The sequence below is a fragment of the Parasteatoda tepidariorum genome, chromosome 4 (genome assembly GCF_043381705.1).
Source record: "Parasteatoda tepidariorum isolate YZ-2023 chromosome 4, CAS_Ptep_4.0, whole genome shotgun sequence".
Classification (NCBI taxonomy): domain Eukaryota; kingdom Metazoa; phylum Arthropoda; class Arachnida; order Araneae; family Theridiidae; genus Parasteatoda; species Parasteatoda tepidariorum.
Genome location: NC_092207.1, coordinates 11,492,476 through 11,514,809, shown reverse-complemented (window position 1 = coordinate 11,514,809; position 22,334 = coordinate 11,492,476). Strand labels below are relative to the sequence as shown.

General features: G+C 31.3%; 2 protein-coding genes across 11 annotated transcripts in view; one reads left to right on the top strand and one right to left on the bottom strand.

Annotated features, from left to right (window-relative positions):
• Positions 1-17,056, top strand: part of LOC107436484 (CD109 antigen) — a 138,509-nt gene extending 121,453 nt beyond the window's left edge. For all 9 annotated transcript variants that reach the window (XM_071179415.1, XM_043040168.2, XM_071179416.1 and 6 more), the window contains 8 exons: positions 1,444-1,612; positions 2,562-2,750; positions 4,322-4,400; positions 5,638-5,818; positions 7,584-7,676; positions 11,797-12,744; positions 14,141-14,246; positions 15,313-17,056. In XM_071179415.1, coding sequence (XP_071035516.1) covers positions 1,444-1,612; positions 2,562-2,750; positions 4,322-4,400; positions 5,638-5,818; positions 7,584-7,676; positions 11,797-12,744; positions 14,141-14,246; positions 15,313-15,500 — 1,953 coding nt within the window. In that variant the 3' untranslated portion in view covers positions 15,501-17,056. The remainder of the gene's footprint in view (positions 1-1,443; positions 1,613-2,561; positions 2,751-4,321; positions 4,401-5,637; positions 5,819-7,583; positions 7,677-11,796; positions 12,745-14,140; positions 14,247-15,312) is intronic.
• LOC107436485 (uncharacterized) overlaps positions 16,782-22,334 on the bottom strand; it is a 14,479-nt gene continuing 8,926 nt past the window's right edge. For both annotated transcript variants that reach the window (XM_043040172.2, XM_071179421.1), the window contains exons 2-3: positions 20,169-20,500; positions 16,782-17,028 (exon numbers count right to left, since the gene is read on the bottom strand). In XM_043040172.2, the coding sequence (XP_042896106.1) occupies positions 20,189-20,500 (312 nt within the window). In that variant the 3' untranslated portion in view covers positions 16,782-17,028; positions 20,169-20,188. The remainder of the gene's footprint in view (positions 17,029-20,168; positions 20,501-22,334) is intronic.

Here is a 22,334-nt window from a genome sequence, read left to right as displayed (position 1 = left end):
ATGGTGTTTACAAGACGATAATAGTTAACAAGTTAAGCACAGTGTGAGCGAGCCAGGAGTAAAATGTTGTCCAGGCATAAAAACAGGAAAGAATTGGTATATTGTATCAGGTGCCATATATTGTATCAGGTGCCATTTGCATTGAATCACTTCAATCCTATCCACCTGAAGATGTTTTTTGAAGAAAAAAGCAAATAAAAACACTGATATTTGATAACAATAAGCCATAGATAACAATAAACGATATAATGATCACAGAAAGGGATAATTTTATCTTACATAGGAGCACCAAAAATTCTACTGAAATTAAAAAAACACTGATAACAACAAGCACTAATTGATAACAATAAACAATCGATAACAAAAAAACGATGTGATGATCACAGACTGCAATAAATTTAACATAAATATGAAGTGAGAAAATCGTGGAGTTATTTTGATTACATCAAGCGCTATCATATTAAGCAGAAACTACTGTATCATATTTTTATAAAACGCATTTAATATTTGGGCAACTTATATCTGTAACTGTTAAACAGTGTCACTTTTGAACTCCATGAAAAATGCAGGCTTGCTTGTGTTCTTTTTGACTTCTAAAATATGGACTTGCGTAGTATAAATTCATCATCACTACATGCAAAAATATCTTTTAAATAATGCTTTGGCGAGAAAACGGCTGCGTTATTTATGAGTCTGCGTGTTCAGTTGAGTCTGTCACCAAAGATAAATAATTTGGAGAAATGCTAAATTTAAACATAATTTTAATGAAAACTTAACAAAATTAAAACCATAGAAGAATAACTGAACAAGTAAAAGCTGAAGGAAAACGTAAGGCAGGTTACCGAAAAAAGAGATAAGTAAAGTAAAGAAAAGTAGAGAAAAAGAACAAAGTATCGCAATGGTTTCGATGGTAACGAAGTTTGAGATGACCACGATTTATTCCTTGAACTTCAGTTCAGTTCAAATAGATAACAAAAATTACTTTGAGCGTAGATTGCATATTTTAGGTTCGCCAGAGCATGAACTTTTAGAATCAAGTACGATGATTTCGCCACAGAAANCGACTGCTAATGGCAACACAGGAGCGACTTCGACTGTGATGTTAATACACCTCTCACATTCAGCACTCAAAAAATCCGGTGACTCTCTCCCGGTCTTTCACAAGTACAGCAACTAGTGAGATCTGTTCATCGAATTATATCTCTGATAAAATTCTGGTGGGGGAGTACTTTGGCGTAACTACCACTACAAAAGTTTAACATCATTCACTAGTATATAAAGCATGCTAACTTGATTCTATCACGAGGTACCTTTTGATAGATGACGGTTGGCATGGTCGATAACTCCGCCCCCCCACAATGCGTTGTAAACTCCTAATTAAAAAAACATCTTTTACATTTGACTTCTTAATTTTCTTTTTCTAAATCAGTGTTTATGTTTCAGTCAGAAGGCATACCTCAGCAAAAGCATTCGAGTGTCTTACTCGATTTATCCCAAGGAGCGTATTTAATGAAGTATATGGATACAAATATTACAGAAAGTCCTATTGTGCCATACAGGCATGAACGTCTCTACGTTTTTGGTTCGAACAAGGCTACAGTGTCTGTATCAGGTGACAATATAATGTTTTTCTTCAACATAATAATCTATGTATTTTCCTAAAATCTACCGTATATTCATTCTTTANTTTTTTTTTTTTTTAAAAAAGAATAAAAATGAAATAGTATGAAAGTATTTAGATCCATTATCATCGACTTCAAAGTATATATTTCTGGAATCCTTTAAAATATACATGATAAAGAAACTAGATTGCACATCAGTGATCGAAAATTAATATTTATAGATGAAATGTTTCCGAAGTTAAGACCATTTATTGTTGAAATCGCTAAAAAAAGAAAAGAAAAAGATATCTTAAAATTATTAAAACCCAAATTATTTGTCTTATTGAAATAAAATTCATTCGTCCTTCGTTGGGAGCAACTTTTTTAGACTCACCCTCAATCGGACTGGTTTTTGATTCTTTTAACCCCTTCTCAGATTTAAATTATCCAAAATTGGAATTGGTTAAAGTTAAAGAACGTTTTTTTTTTCAGTTAACTATTACTTTTTGATCTCTGTAGTGCATATTATTATAGCTTAAATTTCTTACAAGAATTGTAAGAATATTATTGGAGATTAAATCATTATCGAAATAACTAATGTGCAGGGCATTTTGTTCTTTCATAAACGACAATTTTACCCAAGAAAACAAATCTTTTATTCATTAAACACCACTCCGGAAAAGACGTTTTGATCATTGGGTCGTTCTGCTCTAAAAGTAATTATTTTTAATACCGGATTGGCGATAATTTCCTCCTCCAATATATATATATTAGGGCTTACATTTACAAAATATATTATATATACACTTTATACCTTAAGAATAACTCATAATAAGCGATTATGAATAAAAAATAATAATTTAAATTTGGCTTTCATAAATTTTATCTGATTATTTCTCATCAGAATGATGTTCCAATTCGACGTACTTTCACCACTGATTTTAATGTATTTCTTTGCAGGAGACTTTATCGGTTCTGCTTTTCCTCATATGCCTGTGAATACTTCAACTTTGTTGAACAAGCCTGATTGGTGTGGCGAACAAAATATGTTTAACTTTGCCGCCAACTTGTACACTTTGCTCTACTTAAGGCTAAGTGGACAGAGACAGCTGGAAGTTGAAAAAGAAGCATTCAAGCACTTAAATGTTGGTGAGTGAAAATAATTTAAATTTGGATTTACCAACTAACCATGATCAAGACTCATTTTTGATCTCTAACGACCATGGAATGCTGCGAAATTTAACTCGGTCTACGACGACTTTCTGGTATTTTTCCTCTCGACAGCTTTAGCCAATATTGTGGCTTATTTAGGAGCGTTTGGGGTAGAATAAAGTATACTAGAAGCTGGAATATGCAAAGAACAAATGTAAAAAATTCCTAAAAATAGAAAAAAAATTAACTTTAAATGATTTTTTCTTCTTCAGATTTCAGGGCAAAAGTTCTAAACTTCCACACTTGCTTTTTAACTCACTAGTCACCCCCTAGTTATGAACATGTGTCAACATGTGTCAAACGGTTAAAATAATTCTACCCTTTTCTATATCAAATTAATATCCAGAAAACTGTAAAAAAAGTGTTAAAAATAAAAATAGAGCTTTAACAGAAAAAGGGAAGGGGGCTAATGGGCGAAATCAGGAGTCATGCTTTAGATTTATAGGATAATTTTAAATAAAACTATATATACTACATACTATACATTAAATTCCGTAGAATAAAGTTTTTGGATTTTGTATTACTACAGTGACATTTATAAGTGAGAGTGCATTATTTGTATTTGTAGTAAATTATAGGTAAAGAACGCAAGATCAAAATGAATGCCTTTATATATTGTGATCTAGTGTTTGGATTTCCGCGCTCAAAGATCAAATTTTAATATTTCAAAGAAAGTTTAAAACTTCAACTTTTTTTGAAATCTTATTACACAAAGTATTTAAATCTCATAGTTTAAGAGTTACTTACAATTCAAAATTTTTGCTTATGGAAAAAAAGTGGAAGTAAATAATATTAAAACGCAATAAATTAATGAACTGCCATATTCATTATCATTTCACTTCAAATATTACTTTGGGATAAACAAATCGAAAAATCCCTTTGGAAAAATAGATTTTATAAATGTGTTCAAAAAATGTTTTTGGTTCTTATAAGTAGTTCTATAGATCTGATGAAATAAGCAAAAAGCAAAATTAACAATAAGGGAACTAACCTTTCAATCTCTCTCCTAACTATTGAGACCATATTTTCCGGATTTTGGTTACTTACCATATTTCGCTCATCAAGAATCCTAATCTGTCGAAAAAAAGTATATTCTGAAAATATATTCATTCAGGAAAAGCATACTTCTGTACACGATTTTGCAACCTATCGATAAATCTTAAGCAAAGACATATAAACTAGTAATTTGAAATGTTTCTATTGTGCGCGCGATAAAGATTTTAGTTAGAACACGTAAACAGATAGCTTTTTATAATGTTACATTTGTTGCTAACGTATGTTAAAGTGAAAAAACTTAAGCTTGAAAACTATTTTAAACTATCGTCTGCTGTACTTTATTAGCATATTTAAAGTTCCCATTCAAGTTTAGAATACCTCCGAATCATTGAGATTGTATCGGAGAGCCTGATAATTTGTTCAGTAGATCAAAGGTTTATTTAGGTGTTCTACTTTTTAATTATGTGCAATATATGTACAGATCCCATAACTGTGTCATTATTTTATTGCAGGCTATCAGCGTCAATTAAGTTATCAAAAAGCTGATGGTTCCTTTTCGCCATTTCGTTGGGATACACCTTCTAGCGTATGGTAAGTTCTGAAAAATCCACTCAGGTTTTCTGATTATGCATTTTGGAACAAAATAGATCTTTTACCAGTCCTAGATTGTTTTTAAAATAGACTACTTTTGCGATTAGCTTTTCATTTCACATTTTTATCCCCTTTTTTCATGTTTACTAATTCAAATGTTTGTGCTTGCTACTGCAAAATCTATTGTCAAATTACCAGTCCTTACAGTTTTAGTCAATTTAGACGATTCTCAGAAAAAAAAGGAAGAAAAGTTTTATGAATTAAAATAACCGCAACTTTCTAGAACTTATGATAAAGTGTATTTTTATTTTTCGAGATTCTGAATTTACTGATTAATTAAAAACGCATCTTACTCAAATGAGGGGATCAAACATTCTATTCTTTCTCAATAGAATAGACTTTTAATTAGACGATTTCTGAATAGAATAGACTCTAAATTAGAGGATTTCCCCAACTCTTCACACTTTTCCCCTCTTTATTACCATGGTATCCACTGATCTTGTTTTTTCTTCACACAAGTACATTCCAGCTTTTTTTATTGAAATGTACCTCTGTGAAATTTGCCGAAACCATGGCATGTAAGGATATAAATACTGCGTTCCTTTTTCTTATTTTAAGACGTTTGTGGTGTTGTGACTCTTTTAATGCAAAAGCACTGTTTCTACAAGCACCATTTAGCAGAGTATAAAAAGACTATTATTCAAAAAAGAATCCTTTCTCTTATTTTGAAATCTTTTATAGTGCTGTAACTCCCTTAAAGCGAAAGCACTGCTTCTGTACGCACCACTTAGCAGAGTATAAAAGCACTATTATTCACATAAAAAATTCCTTTTTTTTATTTTGAAATCTTTTATAGTGCTGTAACTCCCTTAAAGCAAAAGCACTATTTCGATATGCACCATTTAACACAGTATAAAATACTATCATTTAAAAAAAGTTCCTTTCTCTTATTTTAAAATCCTTTATAGTGCTGTAACTCCCTTAAAGCAAAAGCACTATTTCGACATGCACCATTTAACGCGGTATAAAATACTATTACTTAAAAAAAAATCCTTTCTCTTATTTTAAAATCCCTTATAGTGCTGTAATTCCTCCAAAGCAAAAGCACTATTTCTATACTTACTATATAGCACAGTTTTAAAATAGCATTATTCAAAAAAAAGTTTTAAAAAGTTCTTTTTTTTAATTTTAAGAAGTTTAAATTTCCGTGACTTCTTTAAAACAGAAACATTTTCAGGTTGACTGCATTTTGTGCGAGAATATTTCATAAAGCAACATTTCAAGAGTGGGAAAATTTTCTGTTTATTGATCCTAAAGTGATCGGTAAAGCCGTATCCTGGTTACTGGATCACCAGAGTTATGAAGGAGCATTTTTCGAAACATCTCTCAATCCTCTGGATAGAAAAATGAATCTAACTGTGAGTAAACTTTTTATTTACTTTTTAAAGATTTAAATGTCACCTGTTCCTCCTGAACCGTAATAATTTTCCTATTTTGGATTTTGTTTCAAATTATTGTAATGAAAACACTTGACGAAATTCCACAATGAAAATCACAAACTAATTGTTAATGTTTTTTATACTTCTGTGCATATTTTCATTGCCTGTATTCAGCAACAACAATTAAGACATGGTTTTCCATTTGAGTTAAAAATTTTCAATATTTTCATCTTTGTAGTACTTTTTAAACGGGCTTAAAAGCTTGAAACTTAGCTTTGTATTTGTCGAAATGTGTAATTACCAGAAATTATGAAAACATTACTAAAAGCCTAATTATTCCTTAAAAAAATACTAGTAATAGGTTTTTCTGATATTTAAATCTGTGTTTTGATTGAAAATTTTGTTGTCACTACTAAAAATATACCTAAAAAAAACTGCGTTACAAAGTTTAATTACTTATTTAATTTAAAAAATTTTTCTTGAAACATAAGCTGCAAGATTATAAAATTTTACTTGAAATATAAGCTGGAAGAATATTAAATTTTTCTAGAAATGTAAGCTGTAGGATTGTAAAATTTTACTAGAAATGGAAGGTGGAAGATTAGTAAATTTTACTAGAAATGTAAGCTGTAAGATTGTTGAATTTCGCTAGAAATGTAAACTGGAAGATTGTTAAATTTTACTAGAAAAAGCTGGAAGATCATTAAATTTTGCTAGAAATGTAAGCTGGAAGATTGATAAATTTTACTGAATTTTTTTGAAATGTAAATATTATTTAGAGAATTGTAAAGAAATAATTTCATAATTCTTTCGTTCTTTAGCACGTTTTCCAAAACGGGAAACTTTAAAGTTCTTTTTGTGGTAATTTATTTTTGTTTAAATATTATTTTCACTGTATGAAGAGTCTTTTTACTTCAGTGCGAAAATTATGCATTTAAGGATATAATGCTTTAATACACATTTATTTTTATAATAAATTATACTTACGGAGAAAAAAATTTTTTTGGTCGCATGAGATTTTTTTACAGATCTTGGAAACTTTCGTATCACTAATTTCAAATCTGCCAACAATTTTTCTACTCAAGCTAAGGTTTTTTTAAATGCCATTTTTTATCTATTTTTTGTTGAAATGTACAAGTTTTAAAACAGTTATATATAAAAGGGACTTGCAGAAATGTTGCGACTAACTTCTAGGGGAGTTAGGGACCATCATGAGGATTTAAACTGCGCAGGAATCTATGACCGGAAATGCATCCCTATTATGAACTATTAATATAAATAGGAGAATGGTCCCTAGCCGCGTACTATTACCGTTCCGGACATGGATTTCCTTGCAATTTTATTTCTGATAATGTGCCCTAGCTCTCCTAGAAGTTTGTCGCTCTACTTACGCCACCTTCTGTTATACTAGGCCCGCGTATACATTGTCCTCGCTTTTAAACTTGTACATTTTTCCAAAAAAATAGACTTAAAAAAAATCTGTAGCTTTAGGAATAAAACTTATTTCAGATTTGTAATCCCCACACTCGAATCAGGAAAGATCAAGTATTAATATAAATGCAACAAAAAATTTGTTCAACGGAGTCAATATAGTTAATCTACGAAATAATTAGGTAATAAACATATTAACAGTTTTCAAGCAATATCGGTAACATATATAATATTAATAAATAGCTTATTTTTAGGTTGAAAGATGGAGTATTGTTTAATTTGGTGTATTTCATATCCTTGTTTTGTCTTATAGTCAGGAAGATTGAAGGATCCAGTTCGATATAGAAATATTTCATTGACTGCTCACGTTCTTATTACACTAGCTGAAATGAATGATTTAACTGGAGTAAGTGTCCTAAATACTATATTTTAAGACTTAAATTGTTGTTTTTTTAAAAATTAGTTATCAGTATTATTCTTATTTTTTTCAATCACTACTTTATGTTTTTTTTATCAATGATAAAACTATTATTAGTTATAAAACTATTGTATGTTGATGTCCCACAGTGGACTGATCGTTAAGACTAAGATCGTTAATTCCCAGCAGATCACCGAAGTCAAGCATCACTGACTGCGGTCAGTGTGCGGGTGGGTGACCACTTGGATCAGTCTGCGTAGGGATCGAGGGTGTGCGGTATGGGTCCTCGTTAAACTGTGCTACCGTAAATTGCTAGACTTCGCGCGCAGGTCGTTGGGCTTCCGAAGCGGTGATGCCATCCTCTCTGCAGAGGATCAAAATTGTGATGGCATGTCTTCGGATCATCCTCAGGGATGTTTCCCAGACAGTCGCCAATAGCCCATNGACGTAAATGAACAAAACAAACAAATTGTATGTTGAAAATTCATAAATCATCGCATTTGTAGAAATCGACAAGGTGCGTAGCGTTTTTAAAAAGTGCTTAAAGGTGCTTATTTTCGATTTCCTTTTTTTAAAAGCCCTTAAAGGTGCTTTTTTTATTGGGTACTTTTGAAAAGTGCTTAATTTTGTCTTTTCGAAAATGAAATTTTTTTCTTTACAATATCGATTTTCACCACGTATTATGAGCTGGGTTCGGTGAGATTATTGCGCTCTCGTGTGTAACTCTGCTGCATTTTGCAAGTAGATATTCTCAATTTCAGGCTTCATTTTCCACCCTCTGATATCGAACCGAAAAATCTCTTGATCATTTTATAATGGCTAATATAATCAAGAAAGAGTTCTTTGTCAGGAACTGGCTATTTTATCATGATCATGCAAATTCTTTGAAAATTATTTTGCATTTTGTTAATGCATATAGTGCTTAAAAATGTTTTTTGAATGCTTAAAAAGTACTTAAAAGGTGCTTATTTTTTGTTGAGAGATTTGGCCACGCACCATGATCGAATAAACACTTGCATTGCATGAAGCTGAAAACTGCGAGATTTTCTCACTGTTAGCCCCCACAACAATTAAACTGTAACTCACGATTTACGTTCTAAAGAACGTATAGTTTTTGACAACACTGTGCAAAACAAAATATAGAAATGAGCCTTCGAAAATCTGAATTCGAAACCACAGTATCTTTGTCAGAAACGGAGTAAGGATAGTCTCAATTGTTTTAAACTCTATTTTATTTGAGGTCATTTTAATCATTATGAAGAAAATATTTTTAAAATTGTGGTAGACTAATGTATGAAGTTGAATCTTAACCTTCAGAATCTTTTCCTAATCATTATTGGGGTTTTTAAGATCTTTTTTAGTCATCCAAAACTAAATTCTAAAGCTTAAAAAGTCATGAATCATACTTTATTTTTTATCATGAATTAACTTGAAAGATTTCAAGTACAAAAACATTAAAAAAACTTTTTTCTTAAATTTATTTTTAAAGCTTGTTTGCTTAAAATGCAAGCTAAGAAAAGTTCGAGAAATGTGTTACAAATTCATTTATTTAATTCGCAATTTTTACTATTCAATGAAAATTCAAGAATTTAATGCTTGTTCTATTTATTACCCTTTAACCAATAAAGTTTGAGTTGGATAAATTGACTGATAATATTTTTTTTAGTGAGAAGCGTACTCCGAATATTTTACAAGATTTCTCCGTACATTTGTTTTCTAAACTTTCCTCTTTATTTATTTTAAAAAATCCTTGCAAGATGAAGTAAAGAAAAACATTGTATATTGGGGTCGTAAATTAATAAGATTTAAACAATCAAGAGTAGTTTATTGGAGAATAAAACCTAAATTAGCCTCACTGAGAAAAGAGAAAGATTGTAAATTGTTCCTTTAACAGGATGCGCAGCGTTTTTAAAAAGTGCTTAATGGTGCTTATTTTCGATTTTCGTTTTTAAAAGCCTTTGAAGATGCTTTTTTCATTCAGGCCTGAAAGCGAGACGGAAAAAAGAAAATACTGGTAATAGAACTATTTCAATATTAGATAATATTCGGGAGGAGTCAATCTATTCTTAACAATAAATAATTCACTGTAATAAATTTTTTCTTGTCTAAGAAGCAATACAATATAAAAATTGTATCCCTTAAAGACAATTGGTAGTTATGGATTTTTTTTATTCCCGAAAAAAAGCTAAAAAATGAAATTTATTTGTTACCAGTTTTTACTCTTTTCCGTCTTGATATATATGGGCTTTCAGCCCTGTTTCCATTAGATGTTTTTAAAAAGTGCTTAATTTTCCCTTTTTCAAAAAGAGATTTTTCCTTTTCTATCTCGATTTTCGCTTCGAATTATGCAAAAAGACACAGCTCACATTCAACCTTTTCACAATTAATTCAACCCCAATCTATTTCGGCGTATTGTCATTTCGTAGCGTATGAAAACAACAATCATTTTACATGATTCAAAATTTCATGATTTTTGACAATTGTCAAAAACAATGCCAAAAGGTTTTTTTGTTGACATAACGGTTAAAACAAGATAAAACCGTCAATTGTCAAAAACTTTCCAACCCTGCCTAATTATTATATTTTTTAAAGTGCTTAAAAATATTTTTTGAGTGCTTGAAAAGTGCTTAAAAGGTGCNTGGGTGCTTATTTTTTTGTTGAATAATTTGGCTACGCACCCTGTTTAATTGCTGATATTTTTACCCAATTCAATAATGATTGGTCATAGTTTGGATATGCTTTTATAGTTTTTGGTATTTTTAAGTGTTTATTCTCCTCTTTTAATACGGGCATTTTCGAAATCTTCTGTATGGTAATGGTAACTAAATGTATGTCTTGTATGGTAACTAAAATGTATGGTAATACTCGATCTTGGATAGAAGCAAATGTATAGTAAACAAATTAAACACGCTGAGACACATTTTTCAGAAACAATTTATTCAGTTCAATGCTGGTACATGTTAACAAGAAAATGAATTTTTGACTGACATTAAGACATCCAAAGACATATAAGGATGATTTCTTCTTAGACGTTATTATTACTTTACCCAGATGTGTTTATTTGCTATTGCCCAACGGAGAGGAAAGTAACCTGATATCAATGGAAAAAACTAATGACTTTACAGGGGTCTGTTTTGAAGAAATTTGGGTCCGTTAACGGACCCTTCACAAAATATCTTTTCATAGAAACGGACCCTTCACTAAATAATTTATCTCTTAATCGGACCCTTCACAAATTTGTTTATCTTCATTATTATTTTGTTAATCGAATAAACTCTTTCCGGGGGAGAAAGAAAAAAAAAAGACAGTTCGAAACGAACTAAGTTTTCCAAGTTTAAATTCCAAATGCAGTATTCTAAGAAACTATTTCTACTTTTACAAACATCGTGTGCACATTCTTACTGATATTAAATGATAAATATTTTAGAAAATAAATAATTGATCAATTTATATTTATTCATAATATTAGTTAATAGAATATTATGTAAATGAAAATTATTTTCTGGCAATTTTAAAAATAAAATATTATAAATTTAAGAATTGTTTAAATTTACTTAATGCGTAACACATTAAAAGTGATACATAACTAAGTTGTGTTATTTGAAATATGTCACTTGAAATTATTAAAAATGTGAGTGATTTTGTTTCCATTATTCGTCCAAAATGAATATTCTGTGTTGAGCAATATAGGTTGAATACCAAATATTTGCATGTTGCATCTCTAATTTAGTAGCAGTAATTGTTGAGCAGAATCTTGTATCTATTTACAATTTGAAAACTTCTAGAAAAGGTTTTTAGCAATTTTTGAAATAACAGGACCCTATTTGCACAAATTCACAAAAGCAGGACCCTGGTTGAAAGAATGTGACTTAACGCTTATTTTATCTTCACAAATTATGAGTAGTTTTTTCACAATTTTACAAAGACAGGACCTTTCACAAAACGTCTGGACAGACCTCTGCATTAATCAAACTTTTCATAATCGTATAGCGACGAAGAGAAATTAGATGAAATTTTCTTTGAATACTACACAATGTTTCCTTTTAAAAAAAATAATAATAATGCCATTAACAATAAGTTATATGATTAATATGATATTGCATTTCAGGACATAGGCAATAAAGTTGCAAGAGCCAAACGGAGTGCCCAAAGATATCTGGAGAAGATGTTGCATACTGTTAAAGAGTCCAAAGAACCCTATGAAATCGCAATAGTTGCCTACGCATTGACTTTAGTCAATAGCGTCGATGGGGAAGTCGCATTCAATTTTCTGGACAGTAAGATGAAGGAAGTGGCAGGTACGCGATATTGGTCCAAAGACATCGTTCTGCCAACTTTGGCGAGAGTCGAGAACAACAGACCATACGTTATGCCACGGTTACCACATAAATATGATTCTGTTAATGTTGAAACAACAGCCTACGCCTTGTTGGTTCACGTCAAACGCCAAGCTGTGATACAAAGAGAGATCGTTCAATGGCTGAATACGCAGAGGTCTACGGCTAATGGCTGGGCTTCCACTCAGGACTCTATCATTGCCATGCAAGCTCTTATGGAGTATGCCATTCAGTCCAGGGTCAGAGATGTAATGGATGTAACCGTGACTGTTGAGTCGCCATCTACCGTTGGATTTTCGAAGCAACTTCAGATTGACGAGGACAACTACTCTGAGTTGCAAACTGTCGAAATTCCGAACGCTTATGGAGCTGTTATTGTGAAAGCCCAAGGTTCTGGGTTGGCTCTGGTGCAGCTATCGGTGCAGTACAACGTGGAGTGGAAGCATCTAATGACGCCACCTCCGATTCCTGCTTTTAATCTAGACGTGGCAATTTATTTCTGGGGTCGCAACAATTCTCACATAACTTACCAATCTTGTCAGAACTGGAACCTACTGTCCGAGAGCAGGATGAGCGGAATGGCCGTTCTCGAAGTGGACTTGCCAACTGGGTACATTATTGAACAGCATGAACTTCACGGTTACGTTCGTTCGAACAGAGTTCGTAATTTGAGGGAAGGTCGTTTTGAAGAAGGAAAAATTACTTTTTATTTTGAATATGTAAGTATTGCTTATTTCTTATAGTATTTAATTGTTTTTATAATTTTTCTTTATTTTACTTCATCATCGGCGTTAAACAGTGATCGACATCAAATTCACGTCTATCAATTTTGAACACCGTAGTTTTATAATTTTTAGCCTCACTCAGATTATAATGAATTGCGGAATCAAACTTTGGGACAGACTTGCCTTTCTGGAAGATTTTTTTACGAACCTAATCCACTTTAGCGTTGCAGAAAGCAAGGAGATAAATGATTTCCCAATTAGCCTCTGATTTTGGGTAGCGCAATAGCCGGATATAAGCGACTTCCACCAAGCTATCAATTTTTCGTACAAATTAAGATTCTTTTTTTTAAATAATATTTTTTTTTCAAATTCAAAAATGGATGTTAAAATTCAATTCTGTTCAAAAATTTGTGTTAATATTCAGTTTTGTTCAAAAAATTGGTGCAGTATTTTAATAAAGAAATTTACAAGTTTCTCTTTAATAGCTCTCACTTTTATAGTAAAAATTCCATTTATTAGATTTTGTGAAACGATATATTCATTTGGAAATGTTTTACAAAATGGTAAATGCAAACTTAATAAAATACATTTTATTTTCTTAATTTTGCTAACAATGAAGCATTTTTAAGGACAGTTCGAACCCTGGAAATGAATTTGTTTTTGTTAAAAGTGTGGTAGAAAAACACTATATAGAATCTGCCGTTAAAATATTGCTTGATAAGAAACTCCAATTTGACAAAATAATGTGTTTTTATTATCTCCTGGTCCAAAATATTGTTGCACAGAATATAGTATGATCAAAATACTCGTAATCTTTGAATATTTTATTTGCTGAAACTTAAAAACCAGTACTAAAATCACACAGCGCCGTACAATTTCAATCCACCACAATGCAGATAATAAGATACTATCAACACCTCCTAAAAGAGAGAAGGCCTTAGCATGGTTTACCATAAACGAGAAATCCGATCCTTTAGTCGTCTGAACCTTGTGACATCTTTTTTATTTACCTTTACTGCGCAGCTTATGTTCATTACGTCGGACTACTATTTTGATCTATGTTGAGGTCTTTTACCTTCTAACTGTTGATACCATCCTAAAATAAAAGTGGTTTTTTATAATTTATATCAGGTTACTTTGTCATGGTTTGTTACGTTTTTCATTCATCTGTTTGATAAGGATTCTACAAAAAAAATCTGCATACATTATTACCATATTTCGATTTATTCTTATTTCAACATTGTATGTGCGGCATTTTTTGTTTAGCTGTATTATATACAATGTGATATTAAAAAAAGTTTATAAATCCTGTTTTTTGGTAGTAAGAGCGGCGTAATTCTATAAAAATATGTTGGTAGTTTGATTTATTCTTGTGTATCTTTCTTTATAGCTTGATATAACTCCGACTTGTGTCAAATTCACAGTGCAGCGTTGGTTTCCAGTAGCAAATATGACACGGTATTTGCCCGTTAAAGTGTATGACTACTATGCACCAGGTATACTTTATTACCATACATTTTCTCATTTATACAGCCCATTATACATTTCGTTTATTTTCATCTATTTTTTTAACTCATTAAAAATTACGACAAACCTTCATACAGTATCACCCAAATAAAACGCAACTCACAAAAAACGAGAAAGTAGCTCCATGGCTAGCATAAATCTCTCGCCAAGGGATAGGCTGTCAAAACTCGCAGAAAGATGCTGTTCGTTGAGGTAGGATAGAGCAGCTGTTCATGCATCTACAGTATCCATGTCTTTCCTTAAAGAGTTTTTCGGGGTCTGCTAGATTTCCAAAGGTCTGTGGCCTCACCGATGTCAGGATTTGACACTTTCGGCTTATTTTCTATGGGGATATTTAAAATATGTTGTGTAAGTAGATTGCTCAACATCCATCGCCGATTTAAAAGCAAAAATTGAATAAGACACCAAAAACATTCCCCCATAAATGTTAGTTAAAATCTTCGATTATCTTATTAAGCTTTCCAGTGCTTGTAAGAACATTATAAAAACATTAGCGGGGGTCATTTACAACATTTCTTGTAATTTTGTCTTCAACTTCATACTTGTTTTCATACTATGGATTTAGCTAAACAAATATTTATATGGCTTAATAACATCTAGCAATACGTGTTTTTTATCAAAATTTTAAATGCAATATTTTTAATATCAATTAAGGTCAACATCTGTGTCTTTCCTCAAAGATTATATTTTTAATTACTGCCTTATCACTTATTGAAAATCTTCGTCAGTGTTGTATTTGTTGAGGAACGCATTGAATGCAATCGGACACCTGCGAGTGGCGTCATCGTAAGTAAATCGTGGCATTTGCGAATTCAAACGATACACACACGTGACATCGCTTACAGGCATCCAATTAAATCTGATTTAAGTCACATGGTTAGGCATAATCACTTCACTTCTTCTGAAGACGCCAATTGTAACCCAATTTTTAATTATTTTTTAAAAATTAGAAATATATTTCCCCCCAGATTATAAATTGAGATACGTATTTAATTTGAACCAAATTTTAATATCTTAAAAATCTTTCTATTTCAGAAAGATACAATGAAACGATGATGGACATGTATAATCTCTTTGTGATGAGTGTGTGCCAAGTGTGCGGTTCCTACCAGTGTCCATATTGTCCTGTCTTCAGCCATAGCATAACTATGCAATGGAATATATTTTTGACATATTCCTGCTTTTTACTCTCATTTTATTTTCTACTTAAAGAAGTTCCTTAGTGAAATGCAACTTTCATTTTATTTCAAGAGATTCCACCATCAAAAATTACGAAATCTTATTAGCCGTGCATCTATTAAAGAAGAAGAGGAAAATTTTCATACTGAAAATCACAATAACTGTTCTGTTTTAGATATGTCACGTATAATATTTGTGTGTCTAAAATCTGTGTTAATTAAAACGTTATTTTATTATATAATTGCCATTGGGAATTCAGATAAGAAGAAAGTCAGGCCAATTTTTGCGTTGGTGCAGATATTGGGAATCCGCATATGAAGAGTGTCAGGCCAATTTTTACGCTAGTGCTGCTATTTGGAATCTGGATACAAAGAGTGACAGGCCAATTTCAACGCTAGTGCTGCTATTCGGAATCTGGATACAAGGAGTGACAGGCCAATTCTTACGCTAGTGCTGCTATTGGGAATCTAGATACAATGAATTACAGACCGACTTTTATGAGTTTTACAATTGTAAGTTTCAATGAGTTTTTCAAGTGTAATGAATTTAAGTGTTTTCATAAGCATGGAGTTCCTGAAAAGTTATTCTGATTTTACATTATTATGTTACTTTTGATTGGCAAAATTTATATTATGCTTGAATTGGACCTTTTCTAATGTTTTTAAAGACCTGGACATATTTTTAATGGGGAAAATAACTGAGCCAAATAATCAGGCCATTAGTCATATTTGAGAGAAGAAAATTGTTGCTAGTTTGGAGAAAAGTATTTCAATTTCCTTTTGTGTAATATAAATTGTACATAAGAATTTTCTAATAAAATTTAAATATGGACTTTACCGAAAATGTTTTTCGGAATTTATACAAACTTTTATAATTTTATGAGTAAAAACGCAAAACTAATATTTATGCAACGGTGACTATCACCCGCTAAATTGCTTTTTTTTAAAACAACATTATCACGTTACTAAGCTTTAATTTAAATTATATCTAAATAAAGCTTATATTATTCACTTTGTTATAATTTTTATTTTGCAAATTTCCAAGTTGTTTTTAAAATTGAATTTCGAGTTGAATTTCGTATTTAAAATTTATTCATCTAAAATTTGAATTACTAATACGTGCATATATAAATAAGTAATTTACACTAAAAGATGAATAAAACGGAAAAAATTTTACCAAAATCATTACCAAAGCACGTCGGTAAAAGTTACTGTCCCTTTTTTAGTTCCCATAGAGACAAAAACACGGTAAATTTTACCGTATTCTGGCAGTTTTGACCATGCTTTTATGCTCAGTGTTCTTTGCAAGAATGAAACAAAAAGACATTGTAAAAAATGAGTGAATTTATTTTATGATGTATAATGATCTATGTACATAAAGTAATTTACACTAAAAGATGAATTTTTCATAAACTCATAAAAAATATCTCAAAAATCTGTATAATATAACAATTGTGTGGCACATTATATTTCAGCTAAATCGTGATAGCAACATTTGTAGAAATCATCCTTAAAAGTACTGCAGTTTTGTTTTCACCACAATCTGTTATCATGTTAGCAAACAATGCAGAACCTGTAAATAAAAAATATTACTCAATGAATTGCTTTTTTGTATTTTGTGAATATTTCAAATTATTTTTTAATGCTAGCTTTTTTTATATCCTACTATCTTACTTCCCGTCATTCGTACGGGATAAAAAAGAGAAAAAGAATCAATAAATAAGTTTTAATCAAAACTACGCTATCATCAGGGACTAATATAGGGCTATCTATAGCTATCATACACAAAATTCAAAGATAGATGCTGTGGGGATAGGTAGAAAGGCAGTTATCTACCTCCTCGTGCTGTTGCTACTCAATCTCGATCGCACACAACGTGTTCACTCGACTGCTAAAGGCGACACAGGAGCAATCACGTCCGGGTCACCAATGTGGGGTGACCCAGACGTGATATAGTTTCACATGATGATAGTAGACGTGATGATAGTAGATATCCACAATGTCAACCTTCATCTATGAAAAGGTCCCCCAACATTGAAACAAGTTAACAAGTCTTATATACTAGTGAATTGGAATTGTATTTTTGTAATGGTAGATACATGTCTACAGATGTAATTACAAATAAAGAATCCAATATAAACCCCATATTTTTTATTATTTTTCGCCTACCTCGGTGACTTAACGTTATTAGATGATAAAGTAAAACGCAATTTTAGAATTTATACTCATTAACATAAAGATTAACTATACTCAGTCAGTAGCACTCAATAGCGATGAAGAAGCTATCGATGGCAGTCTTTTACTTGAAAGGTAAGATTAGCCACAATCAAGCAATTTTTTCCATTAATTTTCTTCTCCTGTTTTTTTTTTTAAAATATCAATTACCGTTAATTTGACACTTTTACTTTCAGGTTTCACTTTTTAAAAGCTTCATTACAAGCAAAATTAGCTCATGGTCTTAGATAATTTTTAAAGCAGTAATTTGAAGATGTCTTTTTGACCTTGCTTATCTGACATTGGCGATCGAAATGAGCTGCAGGAGGTAGAACTCTACCTATGACAACACTTCGCATGCTTTCACCATTAGCGTGTGGACAGTCATAGGTGAAGGAAGTACTTTAATTTCTCTCTAGATTTTCAAATAGTTTAAATACTTTTCAGTTAGGACACTACATGGAATTAAAAGCTGCATTAAACATAGTTCTAAAAGAAAGCGTCGTGGAAATTTTAGAAAATATTTTTAACAAATTTTACAAATACTTTAATATAAATTCACAAAATATTATGGAATGGGAAAATATCGTAGTGTATTTCCATACAACTGTGAAGAAGAAGAGAGGGAAGGGTTAAGACGTGGAACCAGCTACTCCCCTGATGGCATGTTTGGGCGTTGCAATTGCGAGTAACTATCGAAGGTAAATAATTAAAGAACGTGAAGTAAATGCTCAGTGGAACTCGTTTTTGATAAAACAGAGTTGTATGTTTGAAAACATCACTGATGTTTTTTTTTTTCAGTATTTGAAAAAAACATGCACGGTTTTTGCTTTTTACGCGCTTTTTGACCAGAGTCCATTTTCTTAAACAAGATAGATGTTGATAGAAGCATTTTGACGAAACTAAATGTCTTTATGTTAATTTGTAAATCAATAAATAAAATTTAATTATTTGAAATATGTACATAATTTTATGAATATTATTTGTTTATGAGGCTAAATATCTCAGAAGAATCCTGGATGGTTCATGAAGAAAATATACAAGATAGTCGTGAAATTCTTACCTGATTCAAATAGAAAATAACGTCGAATGCATCGAAGAAAGGTTCGACTTGGAAAATTGTTTACAACTTGGCAACAATCTTAGTAATTTAGCATCGCTTAACCATTTTGGTGACAAAAAATTTGAAGTACGAAAGAGTGTCAAATTGAAACGATGGGAATAAACGGGCGAAAAATTTTCAAACACTTTGTTTTCTATAAATTTTCGAGCAATCACAGAAAAAAAGAAGGGGGGGGGGCGTCCGAAACGGCAAAGTCAAATTTCTTTTTTATATTTTACCAATTTCTATAAAGTAAAAGGCAAAACACCTGCGTATTTTAAAAGATTCATTTTGAGTAGAAGTAGTAAGTTGTAGAAGATATCTTTGATTTTTCTTCACAATCACAAATGTAGAAGATATCTTTCATTTCTTTTTAATTTCCTGGGATATGTTAACTGTTTTGTGTTATTCAAGAGAAGTGTCAGGTTTGTTACTGTCAGGTCTGTTATCAAAGATAATTGTTTTTAAAATTACTTAGTAGATATTACTACCACTTTTTAATATTGCTTTCATGATTCGGTATGTGAGATGAAAGATTATTTTTGAAGATTTTTAGATTTTTCTATAGATAATTTTTTTTGTAATGTTTCCTGGTATGTTACCAACTTTCTAAAGTTTAAAAAAGCTTGTGTATAATGTCTTAAGCCTAAAAAGTTTACACTTGGTACAAAAAAAATCATCTATGTAAAATTGCCCGGTCTGTTAGCTCTGTTAATGTATTTTTTTTTTTTTTAATTTAATGATGACTTATAAAATCCCCACCGGACTGAACTTTAATTGAATTTTGATGCCAACCATAAAAACGTGCGCAAGACGTAAATAAGAATCAAAGCTAAAATCAACAATGATGAATTTTAATTTTATTTTTAAAATAACTTCAGTTTCGAAAATGCCTCAAACTCGAGAATCGTTCATAAGTCATCATTAATATATACGTTCTTGTTTCTGGTGCCACTTGCCAAGCCTGCTTTGTGAAGCCAGGCGAAATTAAGGTAGAGGGTGTGATTTTCGATTTTCAGTGGAGCCATCTGTGGCCAAGAATACGACTTCAACCACGCACACGTCGCAACCTGGTTATAGGGTGAACCCATTCATATATCCCTTTGTTCATTCACAAATCTTAATTTTGACCTGAACCAGAGAATGATCTATCTCCAATTCAGCATCCCCTGACGTATTGATTTGTTGTGCGAACATGGAAAATTTTATGATCTAACAGACTTAACTTGCTCTAGTCACCATTAACTACTAGAGATCCATGTATACCATGTATAAGAGGATCGAACTCACGACCTCTTATACATGGGCCCAACTCTCTACCAACCAGGCTATCCCGTCTCAACATCTACGTTATGGATGAAAACCAAATATTAAAAAAAATCAGAAATTTTTGTTACCTTTTTCAACTATTCAATAATCAGTGGTAAGTGTGATGATCTCCAGCATAGTAAAAATATGGATCCGATGTCCCATGGTAACCATGATCAGGAATGAGAGAATATGGATCATCATCGATATGGTGATCATCCACCATATTGTGATTATCCACCATGTGGTGATGATCCATGAGGTATCCCAGAAGGCTCTTCTCGGGGTAGAATCTGTAGTCATAGTGAGAGCTATGTCCTCCCCAATGACCATGTTTATCCACATGAAACACCACTCCACTGTGGCCTAAGATGCCGGCATCAGCAGCTCTCGATACAAAAATGAAGGCCATTGCGATGAGCTGAAACACACATAATAAAATTTAAAATGCTATATTGCTAGAAATGTAACAATGTAAACAGGGTGAGTATCCAAATCTCTCAGAAAAAAATAAGCACCTTTTAAGTACTTTTTAAGCACTCAAAAAATATTTTTAAGCGCTATATACATTAACAAAATGCAAAATAGTTTTTAAAAATTTTACATGATCAAATGAGAAAAGCACTAGTTTCTGACAAAGAACAGCCATTATTAAATGAGCGAGAGATTTTTCGGTTGGATATCAGAGGGTGAAAAATGAAGCCTGAAATCGAGAATATCTTGCAAAATGCAGCAAAGTTGCACATGAGAGTACAATAATCTCACCAAACCCAGTTCAGTAGACGCACACACGAATTCGCAAAAATTTCATCAGACACGTAAAAAGATTGACGTTTTCATACGCTATGGACCGATGGTAGGCCGAAATAGATTGTGGCTGAATGAATTGTGAAAACGTTGAATAGAACAATGTGAAAAGCATGGTTTGGCATAATACGTGACAAAAACCGACATGGTAAAGAAAAAAATCTCATTTTAGAAAAGGGAAAAATTAAGCAGTTTTTAAAAACACCCAATGAAAAAAGCACCTTTAAGGGATTTTAAAAAAAGAAAATCGAAAATAAGCACCTTTAAGCACTTTTTAAAAACGCTGCGCACCATGTGTGAAGCGCTTTGTATGTAACCATGTAAAGAAACTTGTAGGCATAGACACATGCACATCTGTTCAACAATTTACGTTGTAATGTCAAAATACTTCTAATAAATCTTGTAAAATGTATTTAAAAATACGTGTTTAAGGAAAAAGATAACGTTGCAATAATATATAACTGCTTACAGCAGTTTGTAAATTTGTGTCAAATTGCAAAATATCTTGTAGAATTGACTTAAACTGTGTATTAAAAGTAAGGAAGAAAAATAGAACAAAAAGTTTTTTTTTATCTAACATAATAAAGTTTACACACATTTATTTATAATCTTTATGGTTACTAATTTGGACTCAACGTTAAAGCTGTTTTTCTGATTTATTAAAAACAATTTCGAATGCAAAGATGTTTTCTGTTTTATTCATTAAAAATATTTCATTTCTCCTTTCATGCCTGTTTGAGATTTAAAAGTTAAATCAACCATACATTTTATAAGTTAATTAATTAATTAAGAAAAAATTTCTTTGAATTAAAATGTTTAAGAAGTATTACTCAATTTATCTAAGATTGATTAATTAAAGTAAATGAATTAATTTATTGTTTATTTTGTAATGGATGAAAGTTTCCTAATCTTTTCAAATTTTACTAAGGTTTAATTTTTTCTACAAAATTGTCTTTAAAAAAAAGTGAAGCGGTTTTTTTTTTATCTTCAGTCATAAGAGTAAGCGGTTACAAAAATTTATAATTTTACTACTATCAGTTTTTTACTTTTCTCCAAAGAATTTTGAAACCGTCGATATATATATATTACTGTATTTTTTTATTACTGTAAAACACAAGATAAAAATTTTTCTTTGTTGCATAACATGTTCTGGTAAAAGTTGATTTTACGGTAAAAAGTACGAGCACTTTGATAGCCGGTACATTTTACCGGAATTTTTTTGCAGTGTAGTTGATTTTGAACTATGATTTTTTTTAAACTGAATTACACTGAATTTAATTTAAATAAAAGTCTTAAAATTTGACAACTAATCACTTTGGTAACATTAATGGTCGAATCAATAAAATTTTCATACCAAAATGTTCCTTAAATATTTCTCTAAAATCCTCAAATTTTCAGATTTTTCTCATCCAACAATTTTCGCGTATTGAGAGTACAAAGGCTTGGTA